Below are 22,200 nucleotides of genomic sequence, written 5' to 3' on the forward strand. Positions count from 1 at the left end.
ACTTAGCTGGCGCGCACCTCCGGCCGACCCTTTCGGATGCCTGGTGGTCAGTGAAGTCGGCTGCCGGCTATTTCCCAGTGATCAGCCAATCGTCGGCAGTCGACCAATGTTGCTTGGGTCAGTACCTAACTCGGCGCACGCACGCAGCGACTACAGTAATGGTTACTCGCTGTCCTCTCGCATTGTGAAAGTCAGTTACGGTTGTAGGCAGGCGCGTAGCCAGGATTTTTGATTTTTTTTCGGGGGGGGGGGGGGGGCTGAAATTCAATACGCCTACCAGGTGGCTTTCAAGAACTTTTCAGTCCTCTGTTCGGCGTCTATTATTATGGTTACATAGCTTCAGGCGAATAGCTGTGTTAAACTAGACAAAATTGCCATTCCGCATCGTGCAAATCCGCGCACGTGATGCGCGCAGACACCTTGTTCAAGCAAACGTTACGCGGACTACATTTCATGCAGTTGCTTGCTTCATACAACGTGTACATTATATATGAGGGTGTATGCTACCAACAAGAAAATGACAGACTGCAATAAAGATTTTCTGCTTCGTTGTTTTTATTGAAATGCAATAAAAAAATATACATTTCGTACATGCAACTGTTCTGTAGGTCCGTACATGAGCATCGAACGTAAGATGAATTGGGGGTCATTGGGCACTGTGAACATGAACCTGCAGGTACCTGATGCGTAGCACCGGTTTCACCTTTAAAAATGCATACGAGGAAAGATGCGTACAAGCAATTCTTCATACAAACAATAATCTCGCACGACTACCAACGTAAAACACTCTCACGAACATCATAATTATGAAAGAGAGGGGGACTGAGAGCACGGTTATTTTCTGCATATTTTAAAACAATAACTGAAACATTTTTTTTTTCTCACACCTTACATCAGATGTCAGTTAAGCAGTGCAATCAGAGTTTTCGATAAATCTAGACGTCGTAAAGGAGAAGATCACGCTCATAAATTAACTGGAAAGTCATATTTAAATCATTCACAACGCTCATAAGGGCTTTACAGCCAAGTTGGTGAGGGGAGGCGGTAATGATAACAAATTAAGCTTCAGAAAATGAATGAAAGCGGAAATACAATACAATATACACAGCGGAAATACAAATAGTTATGTGCCACGAAAAGATGCGATATACACGTACAGAAACTGGGTACTAAAGCTGTCCATTAAGACAGACAACTGAGAGAGAAAAAAAAACAACATAACACTTGACAATTCAAACCGCTAGTAAAGCATAAACTCGAGGAAAATCTATAATCTGGATATATGGTTACTCCTGACGAAAAAACAAAATGTGTGTAGAATAAACTTTAGCAAAAGATGTTAGTGAAAGGTCTTGCGTTAGCAAATGCGATGGTTTTTCTTAGAGGTAATGACAATATTTGATAAACAGACACTTGTATAACAGTACATCATCTAAATAGATCATAAAACATGGCAGCACAAAATTTACAATCAGCACAACACATATCTGCAGGATGATCCGACATTTAAAAATTGCAATAAGTTTGACAGTTCTTTTTATTAAAGTATTTGCAGAGTATACGCGTGCTATCTCCAATGAGAACTTATAGAACAAAGCCAAACGACGGGAGTCTTCGCGAAGCGATCAATAACATCACTGTGGCTAGTGTTTACATCCCTGCGAGAGTACAGGAGCGCTAGGCCGACCAGGCGCTCTTCGGACATTGTAGAGCGCAGATAAGTTTTTAGCCTCCTTAAACTTTAGAACGACCTTTCTGCTGTGGCGGTGGTTAGAGGGAGTGTTACCAGTATTTGCAGCAACTTATGAATGCTAGGATAAAAGTGCTGCTGTCGCAGTGAAGAAGGAATCAAGGAATCAAGCTACGCTAGGGCGTAGGCTTGGTGCTGTTGCCTCCCACTTCGTCCACCAGAGCTCAAATTGACCCAGAGATGAAATCTCATCCACATCCTCGGCAAACGCAAGCATTAGTTCATTTGCCTCCCTGAGGCGGAACTCATGTGATAGTGGAACTGCTGCAGGAATCAATACACGAAAGCTTTCCATTATAATGACCTGTGCTTCTCAAAACGCTGGTCTAACTGAGAAAGTATAAAATCAATAAAGGTATGTAGACGGATTTGCGGAAATATTCGTCTGCACTTTCTGCGGGAGCATTTCCGCGATGTTGTTTGCGGCTTGTTCGTGGCCTAGCTATTTCGACGTTTGGCTGGTCTGCACGCTCTTGAGCCTTGAAGAATACGTTCTCAAGAACGCTTCGGAGTTGTTCTATAATTCTGAATGGTGCGTTGCACACATCGATGTGCTCAATGGCCGAGCACATGTCTGCGTTCTTTGCCTGGAGTTTTCTCGATAAAGGCAAAGTCACTGTCAGCACCGATGATCTGCGACATGGAGGCCTACAATGAATAATGGTGACAGCAATGCACACATCAGGTTGTTGGCCTTGTCGTGGCTCTCATTTGATTTAATTTCAGTAAGCGCTGCAATGACAGGGTCAAACAGGCAAACAAAAGAAAGAAGCGCGTCATGTTTCTCGACCCAGCGGGTCTCGCACAATCCGAGAAGCCGCTTGCGCCTAGACTCAGAACGCATATCAGCAATCTTTTCACGCAAAACGTTTGATCGGCTTGCGGACTTTCGGGAAAATTTCGCAGTCTCCTTTACTGTTCCGAATCATTTTCTAATGTCCGCTACAGAACAGGCAGCGCAAAGCACTAGGTTTAAACTGTGGCTGGCACAGTGCGTGTACAGCGCATTCGGGTACATCTCGCGAACTGCAGCTTGCACACCATTTGCTTTTCCAGCCATCGAACTGGCGCCATCGTAACCTGCCCGCGAAGTTTGGTCATGTCAATCCCAATGCTTACTAAAATTTTATGATTCCGCTGCAAGCTTGTTGCGGCCGCTTTGGTCATGTACGGGAACAAAACCGTAAAACACTTCCTCAATCTGGTTGCTTTCCTTGTCCAAGTAGCGGGCACATGTTGTAAGCTGTTCATACTAGCAATATCTGTTGTTTCATCCGCGAGTACAGAAAATCAACCTGCATTGTTAATTTTCGCAACGACGTTCTCTCTTATGAGTCATAGCGTAGTTTAGCGCAAAAAACAGGCAACAGACGAGTGAGAGGACAAGGACACAGCGCATTCTTCCAACTAAAGTTTATTGGATTGGGACGCATGTATATATACACGCAGGGAAAGCAAGAAAAGAAAAAAACCAAGAAGTAAAACCGAAAGGTGAAAAGAATAAAAGTGCCGATAAGTTTTTACTTCTTGGTTTTTACTTCTTGGTTTTTTTTTTTCTTGCTTTCCCTGCGTGTATAAAATATACATGCGTCCCAATCCAATAAACTTTAGTTGGAAGAATGCGCTGTTCCCTTGTCCTCTCACTCGTCTGTTGCCTGTTTTTGCGCTAAACTACGCTATGACTGACTCGTTCCAACTCGCCCAACAAGCAACGTTGCTAAGTTACATCTCTTATGAGAGTTTTGCAGATTTCAATTATCTCATTCTGAACTGTCGGACTTAAATATGAGACACTCCGCAAACGTAGCAATGCTCTGAACTTGCCTTCATTTTCTGATGGGACTGTGCTGAGACCATGTGGCCACGAGAGACAGACCTTGTCTTCCACAAAAAATATTCTGTCGACTATATGGGCCATTCGCTTTCTGTTTTCATTTATCTGCAACACTCTGCGCTATCGATCTGGTCAACCACACTACGCGCACCACTAGAGAATGCTTTATAAAACAATCAGCTCCCAGTTGACATTCCCGATGGTACCCGTTTTCTGGTGAGACTCAAATATTTCTAATGCGTGCTTTCAGTTTTGGCAAGGTCTGGACACGAGCGCACCAGCGGACGTGTGATGGCCTTTGCCAACTTCAGGGCGGCAACATACTACACAAACACGACAAATGTACCCTCACACCGCGGATAGCCGAGCCATGGGTATTTGTCGAGCCATGCCAGCTGAAACCTCCGCTTCTGTTTTGAGTCGTTGAAGCAGTACAATTTGTGGGTTCTATATCGGGACGCCAGGAAACACCGTCAATTTGGTTTGCAGTTTGGTGAAGCCTAATGTCCAGATTACTGTACTGATCTCTTCTTCGTTCTGAAATAGTTCAGTATTCTCCGTTCAGTTTCACATGGCTGGTGCATAATATAGTACAACTATACCTTGAGCAGGGTCTTCTTGAAGGCGTTTGCCGTCCTGTATCGGTGTGGGGCTGGCATTCTTTGTTCTAGGAGACGTCCTGGATAAGGTAGATCAAGTCATTGCAATATTTACCGTTATGTCATATCGAAATGCAAAATCATCAAAAAAGTATAATACAAAGAGAGCATGTTCTGAGCAGTCTCTTGCAAAGTCTCGATGAGTTGGAATTAAGAAACACTGGCGCCCATCAGAGGGCGTGTCGTCTGTGGCGTATCGCCGACATTTATTCGTCAAGTCTGACTGAGCCTTGAAATAACGAGACTCTCGCACAGAAAAAAAACTTCCATGGATGGGAAATACGAGTTGAAGAAAAAAAGCTATTTGAAGAACACATTCCTTTCCTCGCAACCAGTGCAATCGTCATTCACCTGCACACGCTGCTCGCATGATGATAAGATTAAAATAATGTGCAATGGTATTCGCTCGTCCGCATGAAACGCGTTAAGAATATTTGCGACATGAAAAGTCGCACGCTCTCTCACAGCAGACTGCCTACTTCTTGGTGTACAGGGCTAGTAAAGGCATAAACTAAAAATGCCGCGATGGTAAATACATTTTTGTTGAAACTTTTTATGTGTGCTGCGGCTTACTGATAAACAGTAAAAGACCCTTCCCAGCTTTGTGCACCGGTAAGTATAAAGACGTTTCATATATTTTGTAGCGATGGTCTCCTTACCCAGGGCTACCTATTCGCTACGTTATGGGCGCTTCTTTCAACTATAGTCCCCAAAAGATGTCCAGGGTGAGTGTAGACTCGTCCGTGACTGTGATTCTAAGCAGTTGCAGATATATACCAGTTCTGAGTAATATTAATCACCGTTTTTGACCAACGTCTTGCATTATAATAAAATGTATTCCTCTTGAATGTTATATTGAAGACGTGGCATAAATTTTAAATTTCCGGACTAGGAGATCGACACTTGACTTATACCGGGTGTCCCAGCTATCTTTAGCCAAGGGTTAAAAAAATACAATATTAGAGGCAGGCGAGTGAAATCAGTTGCAAATTGCTGACAGTACCTTGCGCACTGCAGACAATCTTTTTGTTTGTAATTATTTCATTGGTAATTATAATTAGTTAACTAAATTGCGAAATATTGACTTTAGGCAAGAGATCCGGCTTGCAAAGTTCGAAAGCGTCTTCAGAAACCGACATGGCATCATTTGCGATAAAGAAAATCTCACGTATACCATTTTTTCCAAGCTGCAAAGAAAGCCCGCGAAATACAGAAACAAACCACGTGACTAGCGCATTCGCGCGGCAGAGAACGTGCTGCTCTCAGCCGTGGTTTGAGCGAACGAAATCAGCTGCGGCCGCGACTGCCGGCTCCGTTGCAGCGGTAGGCCGATAAGTTGGCGGTGGTTTCTTGGCCCGTTGCCAGCCAGTGTGCGCGCGTGACGGTGGAAGTTGTAGCGCATTTTTTTCCTCCATGTTGTAGCGAGTCAACGGAGCCGGCGAGTCGCGGCCGCAGCTGATTTCGTTCGCTCAAAACGGCTGAGAGCAGCACGTTCTCTGCCGCGCGAATGCGCTAGTCACGTGGTTGTTTTTGTATTTCGCGGGCTTTCTTTGCAGCTTAGAAAAAATGGTATACGTGAGACTTTCTTTATCGCAAATAATGCCATGGGGGCTTTTGAAGGCGCTCTCGAACTTTGCAAGTCGCATTTGTTGCCTAAAGTCAATATTTAGCAATTTAGTTGACTAATTATAATTAACAAATGAATTATATACAAAGAAAAAATTGCCTTTAGAGCGCAAGGTGACTTTCAGCAATTTGCAACTGATTGAACTCGCCTGCCTCCAATATTGTATTTTTTAACCCTTGGCTAAAGATAGCTGGGACACCCGGTATACAATGACTTCTTCAATCACATATGATACAAATAGTTCAGCTCAGATGCATTGTAACCTGACTCCATCGTCGCAAGACATGAGTTAGGTAACATAAAATCATAAAATGAAGAAAACTGCTTACCATTCAAGTCCTCGTGGGTGTGTTCGCGCTTCGAGGAAGAATTTCCCCAGAATTCGGAGAGCCGCTTCTGCCCTTGAGGCATATGGCCGTTGTTGCCGTTATGGTCAAAGTAAAGTTTTCGATGGTTCTTCGTCGTTGGCCACGGAGATCTTGGACGGTGATCGGCAGCGATTATGAACTCACACGCACGCTGCAGCGGAAGTCAGATGGATGAAGTCGTTTATGATAACGTGAAATGATAAATACAACTGAGCTTATAAAAATACAAAGATTAAAACAGGTCAAATATACAGTCTCACTCTTCTACTTGTTAACAAAGTTAGAGCCCAGACTGTCGTAACTTGCGATTGCCACTAGCCTCACTCAGTGGCGCACCGACGGGGGGGGGGGGGGGTTCGGGGGTTGAACACCCCCCCCCCCCCCCCTGAGGCCGACCAACTCCCCCCCTCCCTCCATAACTGCCCCGCTGTCCTTCACACCGGGAGTCCAAAGTTAATAATTCATATCCAGAGGTGCCCTGAGGTCGACTTTTCCTAACTGGCTCTAGAAATGTGTTGTATTCACTCATCTACTAAATTTAAAGAACAGCAAACCGCATGCTCTATGGCTCTGCGTTCCTAAATTTCCAGGGAAGCAGCTTTCCAATAATAATATCTGGGGTTTAACGTCCCAAAACCACGATATGATTATGATGGGCGCCGTAGTGGAGGGCTCCGGAAATTTCGACCACCTGGAGTTCTTTAACGTGCACCTAAATCTAAGTACACGGACATCAAACATATTTTCGCCTCCATCGAAAATGCAGCCGCCGCGGCCGGGATTCTATCCCGCGACCTTCGGGTCAGCAGTCGAGCGCCATAACCACTAGACCACCGTGGCGGGGCGCAGCTTTCCAAGAAAAAAGATGCTTTCACGGGTTGTCAGCTCTGGCCCTCTTTTTTATTTTCTTGCCCCTTTGATTACTACAATAGAGCATGCCACGGCAAATATAAGAATGGAACACATCGAGGGACGAGCTATCATTTCACTCCAGCCGCAAGCAGAAATCTTTCTCAGATACGTCTAAACGACTGTTTTTCGATCGTCAAGAGGTCCTACGTCATAATTTTTCTCTCTCATACTCATATAAATTTCATCGAATGAGAATTCAATTCGCCCTTGAAACATAACACTCTCGGCCGTGTTAGGATGTTCTCGTAGCCTGAAAATAAAACTCTGCAAAACACCTACCTAAGTCGATATCTACAGTTTTCTTCGTTCCCCCCAAAAATGCGGAAGATATTAGTCTTAGACATTAATGCGAAGAGCCGGAACATACTGCGCAGCGCACAACGTGAAAAAACAAAATAAAAACATACGATATATTCGAGAAACTCACCAAGAACGGCCATGGAAAGTCTTTTATTCAGAAAGCAGTTCACTTCCAAAAACACCACGCAAGCTGATAAATCCAGTAACACCCCCCCCCCCCCTTTCCAATCAACACCACCACAGAAAGCATCAGTCTCTACTATCCGAGTAGTGATCGAAACCATATCGCTCCCAATGACCGGCCGCCGAAAGAGAAAATTCAAGACGCCAGCTGAACTGAGAACCTGAAAGAAAGACGGGAACGACGTCCCCAATTTTGCAAGAGATCGCAACCCCTCAGCCGAAGATTCCGCCGAGGACGCAGACCGCCGAATCAATTTTCCTGAAACTGCAGTTTTCGCAGTTCAAACCAACTACCGGAAATGAATCCTGACATATGTAAACGACCCGAAACAACGTGAACCGCGCTCAGTGCAACCTTCCCCTTGTGTACAGCACACAAAAAAAAGAAAGAAAAAAGAGAGACAGAGACAGAGAGAGAGAGAGAGAGAGAGAGAGAGGCATCTGCGTGCCCAACACCAGTCTAGAGGGTGTCGGCGTACCGCCACTTCGACGCGTCCGTCTAAAAAGCTCCCCATCCCCTTCACTGTTCAACTCATGCCTTCTGGTCAATGGAACACAAGCCCTTGGACTCCTCGGTTCTTTTGCCGACAAGCACCGCCGCCGCCTGAAGCACCCTGTCATACTCGCCTAACAAAAGAAGCCCTCTTCATGTGTTTCCCTTCCTCAAACTCCGAAGAGGGAACCGTATGGTTTCTGAAACGTCGGGACAATGCTCACTCAAATTTTAAAGATAAGAAGTCGTCGGCCGCATCTGATCCATCCGCCGTGCTTCGACGCACGTGTTTTCTATTTTCTTCGGAGCTGCAGTGGTGAATGGTACCGTCTGTCGCTTAATGGCTGCAGCGGAGTGGTCGCGCATTTTTTTTTTTTCTGAACCTCGTTGACAGCGGACGAACGAGACGTGTTAGTGCGGCGAGAAGAAAGGCCACCTGGCGAGCGGCTCGTTCATCGAAGCGACCGCGAACCCACGGAGGCTGCGTAGCACGAGCACACGACGCCAGCCATTGTCGCAGCATCGCACGCACACAGTGACTCCAAGCACGCAATGCGGAGTCCATACGTTGCAAGGATGGGAAGAGCAAGAAGCCGTGGCAGAATGAGTAAATGTTTTTGACGACGTCTGGTAAGAAAAAAAGAACCTTGGGAAAGTGCGGAAGGTCTGTTGGGGCGGCACGTTTGCTTTTCTTTTTCTCAGTAAACGTCTCTCGCCCATTCTTTTTACCACTTCTTTTTTGCTGTACATCGGACGGAAACTACAAAGTTTGATGTGCACACATACGTGGCGTGCACGTTCAGTTTGCTTGCTAGAACTTGTTGTTGTTGCTGTTCGTGGTTCTGGAAGGAAGGGAAAAGGGGAGCACGGCGCAGTGCCGTGCTCCGTGTTTGTTTGCTGCGTGCCGTGTTTGCTGCGTGAATCTGCGTCGACAATGACCTACCTCGCCGGAAGCCCTCTCTCGAAGCGCCAGTCGAACACGATACTCACCTACTACCCAAAAAGGATTTCGTGTTCATATTCAAGCGACGCAGCAACACCGGAATGCCCGATTACGTCCATTGAGGAACCGGTGACTCAGCAGATATATCGTCTCCTGCATCCATTGACCAGTCAATTTTTACTAAGGATGGTTCAGCCGCCGACTATATGCGCCCGAGTGCTATAATGCAGTTTATCCGTGAGCATTGTACTGTACGTGTGTTGCATTGAACTGTACATGCTGTTTATAATCAATACTATGTAGTTTATAAGTAATATTTATGGTGCGCCTTGGAATTTATAGTTTGGCGAGACTCCAAGAAAGCATAGGAAATTATCAGCTGCAGAGATTTTTTAAGAGTTAAAGGTGCCATGCATGCGGGCTTGTTCGTATGGCATTTTCTTTTACAGTGGTAGTGCAAATACACGGGACACAAGAAACGCACACGAAAACACACACACGGCGCTGGGTGTCTTCATGTGCCTTTCTTGCGTCCCGTTTGTATGCGCTACCATCAGGGCTTAAAGTCAGGGGGGGGCCCGGCCCCCCCTCCATTTTTTAAGTAGCCCCCCCCCCCCCCTTGGCAGTCGGACGGTGGCACTGCGGCACCCATCTGACAAGTGCTGGAGTTGAATTTCTTGGCAGTAGTGCTTTGTGCGGGGAAATTATACTCTGCAATTTTCCGAATAATGATTTAATCGCGAATGTTTGGTTGACGGGGTGTCACCAAAACAGAAAAAAACAGGTATCGTCGTACTGCTGAATGCAATTCACTGAGACACTGAACACCACAGGCAACGCCTCCTGAAACCACGGGTCACCACCCTGTTCGACAGAGCGTCTTGACACAGCATACTGTTTCACGAGGCACCTGTGTGTGAAGCTACCTGCTCGTGAATCAGTAATGGTTCACCTTGCTCTGTTTAGTTTGCCACTCAATTTTCATTCCTTTAGTTGTGCATCACAAGTCTGTAACTGCAAAGACGCATGTATTTTGCCTATTTTATTAGGCAAGTGGAAGTGAAAATAATATATAGCATTGTCGTGCCTGAGGTTCTGAATCCAGTCAGTCAACTAATGTTACTTATTTTGAGCTCACATATCTTTAAGCCTTTACATCCCGAGTTATTTTTGAAAAATCGTTCCCAAAATTATTTCATTTAATGCTTGATTGGATTGACACGTTGAATAAATGCCCGAAATACATTCGGAATAATATATGTATTTCTATAGCATTCATGAGCATTTGTTCAGTGCTAGAGGCAGTTGGCTTCACTGCACTGTGACCTCGCTTAGCGCTTAATCTATAGCATGCATATATATATATATATATATATATATATATATATATATATATATATATATATATATATATATATATATATATATATACAGTGAAACCTCGTTGGTACGATTCTGCATAATACGTTTTTCAGCCTAATACGTTTTTGTTTTTATTCCCGGCCAACAACCCTTAGAACAAAATGCATTTTCGTGCGTTTAATACGATCACACTTTTGCCCAAAATTGGATAATACGACAGCGAAAGTGGATCTTGACCGATATATCTAGAAATCCTGCGTTTATTCTTCGGTATGCCAGCTCCCACCGCGTTCCAACAACCCACGATATGCGCGTAGCAGAGCCGCTGAGGCCACAACAGCATCGCTTTCGCGGCGAAAAGATCGCTACTATACGATCTTTTCTTCGAGAATATATATATATATATATATATATATATATATATATATATATATATATATATATATATATATATATATATATATATATATATAATGTGTGTGTGTATTGCCACTTTGAGGGCCCCCGCTCCAATGAAGGGAGACTAAGGCCTGGCTACCATAGTAATAAAATTTTAACATCATTGCGCGGCCGCCAGCCAGGCAACATGTCGGTTCAATTTGTAGTTTATTTTCTACGTGCACTGCTCCACTGAACGGTTATTTGGCCTCGTCAAGTTATTTCAAGGCCTTTCTGTAAAACGCTGAATAATAATCATCATAATTCATATTATTATTATTATTATTATTATTATTATTATTATTATTATTATTATTATTATTATTATTATTATTATTATTTGGTATATTATTTGTTGTCGCATTACTACAGCTGAAGCAAGGAAATGGCATATTATGCAATGTGCTTGCCCCCCCCCCCCCGCACTCCTGTAATCTTGTCAGAAGTTCAACCCCCCCCGCCCTGAGAGAAATCCTGGGTGCGCTAATGCCCTCACTGATCTATCAGCGCTCTGATTAGAGCCCAGGCTAGCTTTACGTACATTATACACTGCAGAGCCTCACCGATCTATCAGCAACGCTGATTGCAGCCCAGACTGACGTGCCACTCACGTGCAAGTCAATACCCACTGCCACAAAACAAAGAAAAAGGGCGGTGACATCCCTTTATCCCTACCTTGACCACGGCGGCCAACCAGAGCGTAAGTACACGTAGGCCACAGCCCACCAGGCAGGGCCTAAATGGAAAACCAAGATATTAAAAAAATAACGGCTTTCCTTCTTTCTCGTCGACACGTGGCCACGCACAGTGTCAGGAGCTGACGCCACGTGCGGAATTTATTGCTCACACATTCCGCTTCAGCGGCATCGTCGGCCAGTAAAAGCGCCGTCGCCTCCAACTTGGCACAAACCAGGCTACTGGGGTTTCGCCTCTGCAGCGTGTTCCCGTCGCTGGCCGGTGTCATCAAACAGCGCCGCCTGCGCTTCAGACCCCCGCAGTAGGGACCGTACCCGCAGTGTGGTCTGTCTCCTGGCCGGCGTCTTCCCGGAGTTCAAAAACAAGACCGCGGCGGCCGTGGCCCACCAGAGGGGAGGCGGCGCGCAACTGCCCGCATGGCGCCATCGCAGCCGACACAACCGCCTGCAATGCACTCCAAACACAGGGGAAGATGTACGGCACCGGTCGCCGCTCTGAAATCTAACCCCTCTCGGCATTCTGTGACCTCGCGGTTCGCCTCTTGGAGCGAAACCGCTCTCACCCTGAGCACTCAACACAGTAGCCTGGTCAGCCCCCCCCCCCCCCCCCCCCGCCTACGCCACTGGTTGTAGGTGAAAGAACATTGTGTTTTGATTCCCCGTGTTCGTGAGACCTACCCGTCGTTGAACGTTCACACTCGCGTTATACCGAGCGTTGCGCAGTTGGTTGAATTCATTTGAACTCGGCACATTGTCAGAAGTTCGGCGCCTGCGATTCACGCGTAGGAAAGGCTGCTTTATCACGCTGGAACGGACGTCTGTGCATTTTCAGCAAGCTTTGACATCGTTCTGCAGGTTTGCCTTGCTTTTGTCACTCCATTAGGGTGATAATTAAGCCGCTCAATATAACTGGCACTTAATACATGCTTTGCAATTGCAACCTTGAAGTAACCACCTTCTGACTTTGTGCGCTCCTTCTGACTTTGTGCGATTCTCTAGCCGCGTTCGCGCAGCAGGTTTTACACGCCTGTCAAGTCGATATCCCCATAAAGAGAGAGTGCAAACATGACGCGAGAGCCGAAAAAAACGAGGCGAGCAGTTCATCTTACTTCACAGTGATTAAAGCTCAGCTAGCTGCCTCGCGTCTTAATCGGTGGGTGATTCTCCAGCGGCACGGAGGACTTGACTCTAACCTTCTCAGGAAACAGTGCCATGGCCGCATAATTTCTTTTTTTCGCACGCCGCAAACGTTAAATTTGTTCACGAAAGTACACGGCTGCTACTGCAAGCATGCCATATCACAACAACAATCATATGATTCGTAGTCCGCACCGTAGAACATCGATAGCGTGCACGGCTTCATTTCGGAGTGCATGTGGACCACTACGCATCTTTAACATGGCAGAATGAGACTTACCTCGAGGTATCAGGCCCGTAGCCGAGGGGGGGGGGCCCTTTCCCCCAAAAAAACTTTTTTATGATAGGTGGTGTTTTACTGAAAATAAATATTGGAAATAGGCGTTTTTCTCAAATAGTCAAGGCCTTCAGCAAGTGCCCCCCCCCCCCGAAAAAATTCCTGGCTACGGGCCTGCGAGGTATACGTCCTAACTGTATAATCGCGACTTGGAAAATTCATTTCGCTTTGAGTCGGGCGTCGTTGTCGTCGATCGTTTGCTCTGCACCGTAAACGTAATTGACGAGCCTTTCTCCTTTTATCGAGTTCGCTCTTCGGAAGTGCCAGTCAAGCTTGAAGATCCTTTTGAAGCCGCACAAGCGGCACATTGTGAGACGCCGCAAGTGCACCGCGAGAGCTTTGCACGTGCTCGGAAGCAAGCGGCAGCGAATTGGAGAGAAGGGAAAACGCGCGTTCTAGTTTGTATTTTTATGCCAGAGATGGCGCTGCCTGTCAAGAGCTGCAGCGCCACTAAGCGATGCTTGAGAAGCCTATAGACATTTTCACAGACGGCTCCCTGGGCGCCGCCATAATCCTCTCTGGGCTGCGCTAAATACGCGTGACCACCCAAAAGTGCACTGCGCAGAGGCTGTGACGTCAGCCTTTGCACTCCCGCGCGCAGCCCAGCATGGCAGCGTTTTTTCTCTCCTGTGAAATTTCTGTATGGCACAGAAATTTGGTTATATGACATCATTTGTAGAGAGAAGAGGGAGTGATTTCTACCTGACATTGAGAATTCATTGTGCATTCCAGGCCGCGTGCAGCGCTGTAATATCTGGCTTGCATGCTCTTAGGAGCCTCAACTATCGATCAGTCAGTCAAGAACTTTATTCATCGGTCCTGAGGAGTTTAGGCCGCCCGCGGATCCAGGGGGGACACCCTAGCAGCCGCTACCGTAGGCGACGCCCGAGTCGGGGCGGGAACGTGATGGCGTTCCGCCAGTTCTTGGGCCCTCTGGACTGCCTTGAGTTGTTGGTGGAGCTCGGAGTTCCTTAGTGCCTCTTCCCAGTCGGACTCACTGGTGAGAGGTCCCTGAGGTAACGCGCGGGACATTGCCATAGCATGTGCGAGAGTGAACAATAGAGTTCTCTGCAATCTGGGCATTGGGGAGTGATTTCTGTGTTGTAATGGCTCAGTCGGCCCCGTGATAGGTACGATCTTGTTTGTAGCATGCGAAAGGCTACCGCTTGCGCACGTTCGAGCTTTGTGTGTCGTAATGGGTATTGGCATCTGTTGTGGCGGTAGTGAGAGGTGATTTCGTGGAAGGTTAGTAAGGGTTTGTTAAACTGTATGTCTGGGCCCAGCTCTTCGGTGGCTGATTGATCGTCGCGGCGGGTGAGCTCTCGCGCTCGGTCATGAACCGTTTCGTTGAGGTTGGGTTGTTGGGAATGGACGTCTTTGCCCATGTGGGCAGGGAACCAAAAGAGGCAGTGCGAACCCGTGTGACTATCGATCGGCAAAGTTTTTTGAACATGCAGTCCCTTTAATGCTTACATCTGCTGTACTTGGTAGTGGGGCTTGCCCAATTCATGTGGTGCACACCCGCCCAAGGTTTTTTGCTTCTTTCGGCCTGGATAACAGTGAGTTTCTCAGTACACGAGTTGTACCCTGTCGTGCGGCGTGGGGCGAAACACTTCTTGCCGATCGCTGCCTGCGCCCACGCGCCTTACATAAGTTCACAGGATGAAACTAGACTGTCAAGGAGTACGAATAGTTTCACAAAACACGAATAAAGACGTTTTCACTAGAAACGTGGCGTCGGGGACAGAGCGGTGGCACCCAGCAGCTTCGCACACTTATACTGGCTCCTGAGCACTTAGCGCCATCTAATGAAGAGAAGGCGAATGTGAACAACTTTTCGACGCGGCTGCTCAGCAGCGCTGCCTCTGTTTGCTACACCGTGATTCCGACCCGTGCCGAGTTGGAACTTGTCACGGTCGCACAAGACTTCAGGGTTTCCGACCAACGATTGTCCTGGAGATCGTGGGGTTCCGACCACGGTGGTTTGTTTACGCTATGTCCTTATGTGTACGCCGAGCCGCCGTAGAAAAGACTCGTCCCGGCTGCTCGCACCGTCACCGTGTGCAGGTTTTCCGCGCCAGTCGGCCTTCTTGTTCTGAATAATCAACGTCCCCACTTCACGTTTATGGTTTACGCTTCAAAGAACTGCTGTTGCTGCACGGAGAACTTCGTCTCGCACCATGCCTGCCTTTTGCTTTGCGTACGGCTCTTCGAACACCGGCGGCCGAGACGATGCAAGTAGTGTTTCACAACTTCCCACATGAGAAAAAATAAGCTGCTCAGTGAATCGCTGCTTTGAAAGGAAGTAACTTCAAGCTTTCGAGAACCACAGTTCTCAGAGACTCGAAACATTTTCGTGACAGTGGCTGCCGTCGGAGTTCATCGCTAACGCGTGTAATGGGAATTGTGGTAAAATCTGCTCAACTAAGGCCACGCGTGGTGCCATCGGTGTTCGTTCACGAACGAAATAAGTCGCAGGTAGCGCGAGCAGCGTTCTCGAGGAGACAAAATAATGGGGTGAGCTGTCGAATATTGGAGCTTATCATGCTGCACGTGGAAAAAGAAATCACAATTTCACCGCAAGAGGGAAGCAGCGAATGTTATAATTGTAATATAATGTAATGTAGTGTAATGTAATGTAGAAGGGTACGCATTTGGGCTGGTTGGTTCATGATTACGGGTGAGAAACAGCGCTAAAAAGACGGGACAAGAAAGGACACGAGACGACGGCGCTGACTAACAACCAAATGTGCTTTATTCCTTCAGTCAGCATAAATATACTTCACCACTAACGTAATGAAAATACAGAAAACTCAGCCTGCGCAGAGGCAGTAGGGCGATCAACGAGACATGAATTCTATCTCCTTCGGAAGGAGGGAAATCGAGGGGAAGCTTACACATGCCTCGCCGCTATTGTAGATGTGATAAGCTTCTGAAATGAGGCGTGCGCGCTCGTCGTGGTATTTTGACAAGAAAGTGGTATCGTTAAAAGATGGATGGCAACCGCAACTGTTACAGTGAAGAGATAACTGACTATCTGTAGCTTGTTTTTGAACCTTGTTCAAATGCTCGCGCATGCGGTCATTAGCGCACCGCCCCGTTTGCCCGACATAGTAACGCCCGCAAGAAAGTGGAATCTTGTATACAACTTCTTGACAACATTCAACAAACTTCTGCCTGTGCTTCTTAGTGCATCTTCTTTTCTTCTCTTCTTCTCGGTTGACTTGCTGGCACAGGCTACCAAGCTTATTTCGGGCAGAAAACAACAGCCTAACGCCTGCCCTGCTGACAACTTTCTTGAGATTGTGCGCGACTTTGTGCACGTACGGAATAACCGCAACAGTTTGCTTCGAGTTTTTCTCGGATTGCACAAAAATAAGCGCCCAGCTGCTGTGCAATCCGAGAAAAACTCGAAGCAAACTGTTGCGGTTATTCCGTACGTGCACAAAGTCGCGCACAATCTCAAGAAAGTTGTCAGCAGGGCAGGCGTTAGGCTGTTGTTTTCTGCCCGAAATAAGCTTGGTAGCCTGTGCCAGCAAGTCAACCGAGAAGAAGAGAAGAAAAGAAGATGCACTAAGAAGCACAGGCAGAAGTTTGTTGAATGTTGTCAAGAAGTTGTATACAAGATTCCACTTTCTTGCGGGCGTTACTATGTCGGGCAAACGGGGCGGTGCGCTAATGACCGCATGCGCGAGCATTTGAACAAGGTTCAAAAACAAGCTACAGATAGTCAGTTATCTCTTCACTGTAACAGTTGCGGTTGCCATCCATCTTTTAACGATACCACTTTCTTGTCAAAATACCACGACGAGCGCGCACGCCTCATTTCAGAAGCTTATCACATCTACAATAGCGGCGAGGCATGTGTAAGCTTCCCCTCGATTTCCCTCCTTCCGAAGGAGATAGAATTCATGTCTCGTTGATCGCCCTACTGCCTCTGCGCAGGCTGAGTTTTCTGTATTTTCATTACGTTAGTGGTGAAGTATATTTATGCTGACTGAAGGAATAAAGCACATTTGGTTGTTAGTCAGCGCCGTCGTCTCGTGTCCTTTCTTGTCCTGTCTTTTTAGCGCTGTTTCTCACCTGTAATGTAATGTTACAAATTGTAATGTTACATGAAGGAAGGCGCACCTAACTCTTTTGGATCCGATCTCGCGTAACTCTACAAGGCGCTGGTGCAAGAGAATACGGCCGCTCCAGGGAGAGAAGCGATTTTGGGGCAGTATCTTTGCGACTGCGTCGTTCTGATCAAAATTCGCAGTTGCTGCTCGAGCGACCCTTCCCTCCCCGGCGTCCCTTCATGCTCCTTCAAGAAGGGCGGGGCATTTCCTCTCTGCCTGAGAAGAAATCGACGGCAGGCCTCGCAGGCGGGTTGATCTTATCCCATGCGCCCTCCGTGCGGCGGAGTTGCAAGGAGTGCGGTGGTGGAGGGAGCAGAGGGGCCTACCCGGCGTAGGTCTCCGCTACCCTCTTGGGCCAATCCAGGATCTGGTCCAGGACCCTTTATACGGAACATGACGGCGATGGCAAAAACACGTCGAAAGGGGCCATATAATTACTATCGCAATAAAAAGATCATGTGGCCGTTTCACGATGTGAAAGTGGATGACAAGCGAAGCTATGTGACACGCGGCACAGAGCTGACACAGAATTGAGATGTTAGGTACAGAAAGTCGCTTTTGGATTTAGCGCATGCTCTTTGAAAGCTTTGCATTGGAGCAGCATGCATGGTCTTTTTGCCACTACAGGCGCAGTCTTATCTGGCTTGCCGCATGCGTTTGGCATTTGATGCATGGTCTTGAGCCATTTGAGCAGCATGCACCTTTTGTCACATTCTCCATTTTGCAACATTTTAGTGCACCTGTGGTGGGTAGCAGGGATTGCACAAGGTGGCACATACCTTTTAGGGAGTTTTCTGTTCGCAGAGCTACGACTGGGTAATATGCAGTCTTGCTGTACAAAAATGGACGTTGTATAGCTTGATACATATTGGCCCTGTTTTTCTCCTTACGTTACTTAAAGCTCCCTTGCTCATGTGTCGCTGGTGATGCTTTTGCTGAAGGGTTGCAACCTGGGTGTGTCTATTCTGCAGCGCACCCTTGATTGTCATGAGCTGCACCGTTGATAGTCAGTGGTCTAGCACATGCTTTTAGAAGTTGTCGACCGCGGCTGTAACTGAGCACCGGTATTCACGTGGACAAGTTTTGTCAACAAGAACCCAGACACGGCATTTGACACGCAAGTCTGAAAATGGGCTTTTAGAGTATTGAAATCGCTGTAGCAATACCGCATAAAGTTTACAGTCGCTGGAAACAAGTGTGAGTATAAAAAAATCCATGCAGAATCTCCTTTGGAAGCAGTCTAGGTGACGCTGAAGTGTTCAGATTTATTGTAGAGGCGGCCGTCCTTGGAATGCTGCTTTTAGGCAGCACTGGCATCCGCTGCTTCTTTGAAGTTTGCTGGTGGTGCCACCGGTGGCAAACGCTGGCGAAAACAAGATGCGCGAGGCTCATAGGAGCCTTGCGGAAGCCACCCGCTCCTCCCCGTTTTTTGCATTCGTTTCTTCATTCCAGCTTCTATTTCTAATGGCGATGCTGCTCCACAAGATAACCACAACATTTGTTATGCTTTCTGTTGCTGTCCTCGCTTGCGGACTTCCGCATACTTTTCTTATGTGCGCGTGATCTGTTAACACAGATGAATTCAAGTCATGTCACAATGTGAAACAGACTTCCTGTTTTATTGAATACCTTAGGCAATACAGCTATGCTGCATATTATTGTTTTATGCTTCCTTGGCAAATGAAGACGTGTGCACGAAATGCATGTGCTTTCAACTCAGCACAGGACTTATAAAACATTAAGAAAACTGAAAGTTAACTCTTAACAGGTGCAGTATGGTTGCAACAATGCATGCATGAAAGTACTAAAGTGAATGGCCAACCAGCTGTCACATCGTGTTTTTTTTATTTTCCCAGACTCTATTACAGTCATCAGGAACCTCAACTTGCATTATAAACGCATATTTATTAAAAAAGGAGCTTGTGACTTTTCTCGATTTAGCCCCAATAGTCTGTCAGATGCGTTTTTAATTACGGAAGGCATGACATAGAATTACAAGTGAATTATGCACACTTGTAGCATATCTATCCTTCGCATACTGTATTCTGTCACAAGCTAAAAAAAAATGCCTAATCTGCTTTCAAAACCGCGGTGTGGCTGTCCTTCACCTGTGAAAAACAGTCATGATGGCTGGTTTTTGCTTGAACCACAAGTACTTCTCACCTAGTGTAAATATAAACACTGCACAAATGAGGAGTTCAAGGTGCGTTGTTGCTACCTGAAATGTTGTGTATGGTTGAGCAGTCATGTCAGAATCCTTGACGAAAGTTACCAGGGTGTTCAAATTTCCGACATAAAACCAGCGACAGAAACATGTGTCTGGGTGGAAAAGTAAGCTGCCTGAAACACTAGAAAAATGCTTGACATCACAAAAATGAGTTGGATGGAGCATTTGTGCAAATTTTCTCTGGGGGGAACAGCAATGGCTGAGGGAGAGCTGGCATTTTTTCTTAGGCTTTTACCGACTACAGATCCTACAGTGGCACATAAAATGTGCATCAAAGCTTTACTCTAGCCTAACAAGTGGAAACTGCTCACACATTCACTCACCTTTGTGGAAACAGTATTCCAATTGCATTGCAATATTAACAAATGCATGAATGATAATGAGACTCTTGTTTCCACAGAGTGGTTGTAAGACGACGCGCGAGGCCGTGATATTGGTAACTCTAACACAGATGTAAGGTTACAGCGCGCTAGAATATTCTAGCGTATTGTCGTATAAGCTGCACTTATTTCGGTGGCTCCGACGATGCACCTCCAGTCACCCTATTCAAGTCGTTAAACTGCTGCGAACCGGAGGAACACAGATTGGTCACAGAAATTCGCTGTCACAGAAAACCGCCTTTTGGTGGGACCTCATCTTGTCTCACTTCTCCTCGGGACCAACGGTACACTATTACACTGTTGCAGATTCTTGGACAGCCGCTCTCTGGAGATGGAACCATCAGCCAAACACCAGGACCAAGTCATTGTCGCAAAACAGATCCTGTAAGAGGGTTTTCATTACTTTACTCAGCAATAATCTTTAGCGTTGTCATTTGTAACAACACAAGCCAATTTATTTCAGAATGCTGTCGCAGCAGATCAAGTATATGATGCAGCATGGGGCCTCACTCTTGAGTTGGGAAAAGCCGTAGAAACATCACCAGAGCTAGCATGTGAACCGGGTCACGTCACAGATAAATCCGTTCAAGTGCGACTACTAACCCACCATGAAGCATCACAAGCAAATGAAAAGAAAATTCTGTCATCAAGTGCTACACAAACAGAGCCTCAAGCTGTTTCTTCAGGTATGTGTCCGCATTCGCCATCAGATAACGGAAAAGTCAATTTTGCCGCAAGGACAAAAGAATGAATGCTTTAGCAACAAATCGGAATGTCATGCAAAGTTAGGCTAGCAGCTCACTGCTTTAGGATGCAGTCTGGTGCCTTTCTACAAAACGCTGGCATAAGGGTTGTTGTTAACACGTCTTTAGTCACATTTTTTTCCTCGGAGGGCTGCAGTGAGTGATCGGGGGAGGGATGGGAAAAAAAAATTGGGGGGCCACAGTAAAATAGGGAGGCGAAATAATCTCTTGCGAGCTTCTGCTCTGGCTGTCACACCCGAGATGAAGCCTGTTGCCAGTGGCTGTAGCCTCGGGGTCATCCGGGTACTTCTGCAGTGAGCATCATAGCTCATTGGCAACCATGGCAATGCTGCACCAGCTAGTATCTGGTCCTGGAAAGCAGACTCTCACCATTTACGAGGATTGAGGCAATGAATGGCGCATTGTCTGTGGTCCGAGTACAGGAGGCAGTCCCAGATGATGTGCCCAAGGTCCGCCCGAGTGTTGAAGGGGCTGCAGACGCCAATGTGTGAGGTTTCTAGGCCACTAGGTTCTTTGTTTCAGTGGAAGACACTGCACGATGAAGGGATTGAGAAGCGTTCGGGTCTGTATACCTTAACATTATCTATGCATCAGAAACAATCATTTCCCAAATACCATGTCATACACAGTCAACGTGAAACTAAGTCAGCACGAGGGATGTCGCCATTCCTCGTTGCGAAATGTCTCGGAGTAACTATTGGAACTGGTTACGGGGGGATGTCACAAGAATGGCAACTGGCGATTTACTCCTACAAGTACGCGATAAGCAGCAGTATGACAGACTGGCCCACCTTGTTGCTTTCGGTAATTTCCCGATCTCTGTGAGCGCACACCGGAGCATAAACAGTGTCAAAGGAGTAGTGTCCGATGAGGACCTGATTGGCCTCAGCGAGGAAGAACTACTAGATGGATGTAAAGGCTGAAATGTCACTCATGTCCAACGAATCAAGATAAGGCACGACAACACCAAAATACCGACCAAGCATTCGATACTTACTTTTGCCTGCAACACGCTACCCGAGAACATTGAAACTGGCTGCGTCAAACTTCTGTAAGACCTTTCATTTCAAACCTGCAGCGATGCTTTAAATGCCAAAGGTTTGGTCACGCTTCTTAGAGCTGCCAGGGGCAGTTACATGTGCAAAATGTGGAACAATGGGTAATTCTGTTGATGTCTGCGCTGGCGATGAGCCTCGCTGCATGAACTGCGATGACAGTCACCCTGTGTACTCCATGGCTTGCCTGACCTGGAAGAAAGAGAAAGAAATAATCATGATAAAAGTGAAGCACGACAGCGTGTTTCATCGTCATTTCCACCAAGAACGTCCTTTGCCGAAGTGGTGCGACAGGGGGTGGCACCACAACAGCCTCTCACGGTTGCCCCGCGAGAGGCGGCATTAGCCAACCCAACATTCAGTTGGGTTGGCTAATGATGATAGCAAGAGGACTTCTTTTTACGCTTAGAACAATTATTTGCTGACGCCTCTGCTGGCAACTATGTTGCCACATGACGTTTCAAGTGACAATATCTACGAAAGTGACATCGTGCCGACAGACATTCTGTAGACTGCCTAACTGCTTGCTGCCGCGCGAATCTCCGTGTGCATGCCGAGGTCGCCATCGCGTACTGCTGCATGTGTTTTGCACGCCCGTGAAAGTCGCTCTGACAG

At 46.7% G+C, this 22,200-nt stretch overlaps 2 protein-coding genes and 1 long non-coding RNA gene across 6 annotated transcripts in view; 2 read left to right on the forward strand and 1 right to left on the reverse strand.

The window, feature by feature from the left end:
* Window positions 1-22,200, forward strand: part of LOC119390647 (gastrula zinc finger protein XlCGF57.1) — a 389,923-nt gene that overhangs the window by 343,578 nt on the left and 24,145 nt on the right. The gene's annotated exons all lie outside the window — the stretch shown is intronic.
* The window catches only part of LOC119390650 (gastrula zinc finger protein XlCGF57.1-like), a 504,324-nt gene that overhangs the window by 224,967 nt on the left and 257,157 nt on the right, over window positions 1-22,200 (forward strand). The window contains exons 1-3 of one of the 4 annotated variants that reach the window (XM_049415135.1): window positions 14,922-15,272; window positions 20,073-20,150; window positions 20,230-20,452. The exons of the other annotated variants lie outside the window; for them this stretch is intronic. Of the exons in view, the coding sequence (XP_049271092.1) occupies window positions 15,219-15,272; window positions 20,073-20,150; window positions 20,230-20,452 (355 nt within the window). The 5' untranslated portion in view covers window positions 14,922-15,218. Of the gene's footprint in view, window positions 1-14,921; window positions 15,273-20,072; window positions 20,151-20,229; window positions 20,453-22,200 lie in introns of those variants that run through there. 4 annotated transcript variants of the gene reach the window in all.
* LOC125758199 (uncharacterized) overlaps window positions 1-22,200 on the reverse strand; it is a 94,128-nt gene that overhangs the window by 9,802 nt on the left and 62,126 nt on the right. The gene's annotated exons all lie outside the window — the stretch shown is intronic.

This window comes from Rhipicephalus sanguineus, chromosome 4, assembly GCF_013339695.2.
Source record: "Rhipicephalus sanguineus isolate Rsan-2018 chromosome 4, BIME_Rsan_1.4, whole genome shotgun sequence".
In the NCBI taxonomy this organism is placed as follows: domain Eukaryota; kingdom Metazoa; phylum Arthropoda; class Arachnida; order Ixodida; family Ixodidae; genus Rhipicephalus; species Rhipicephalus sanguineus.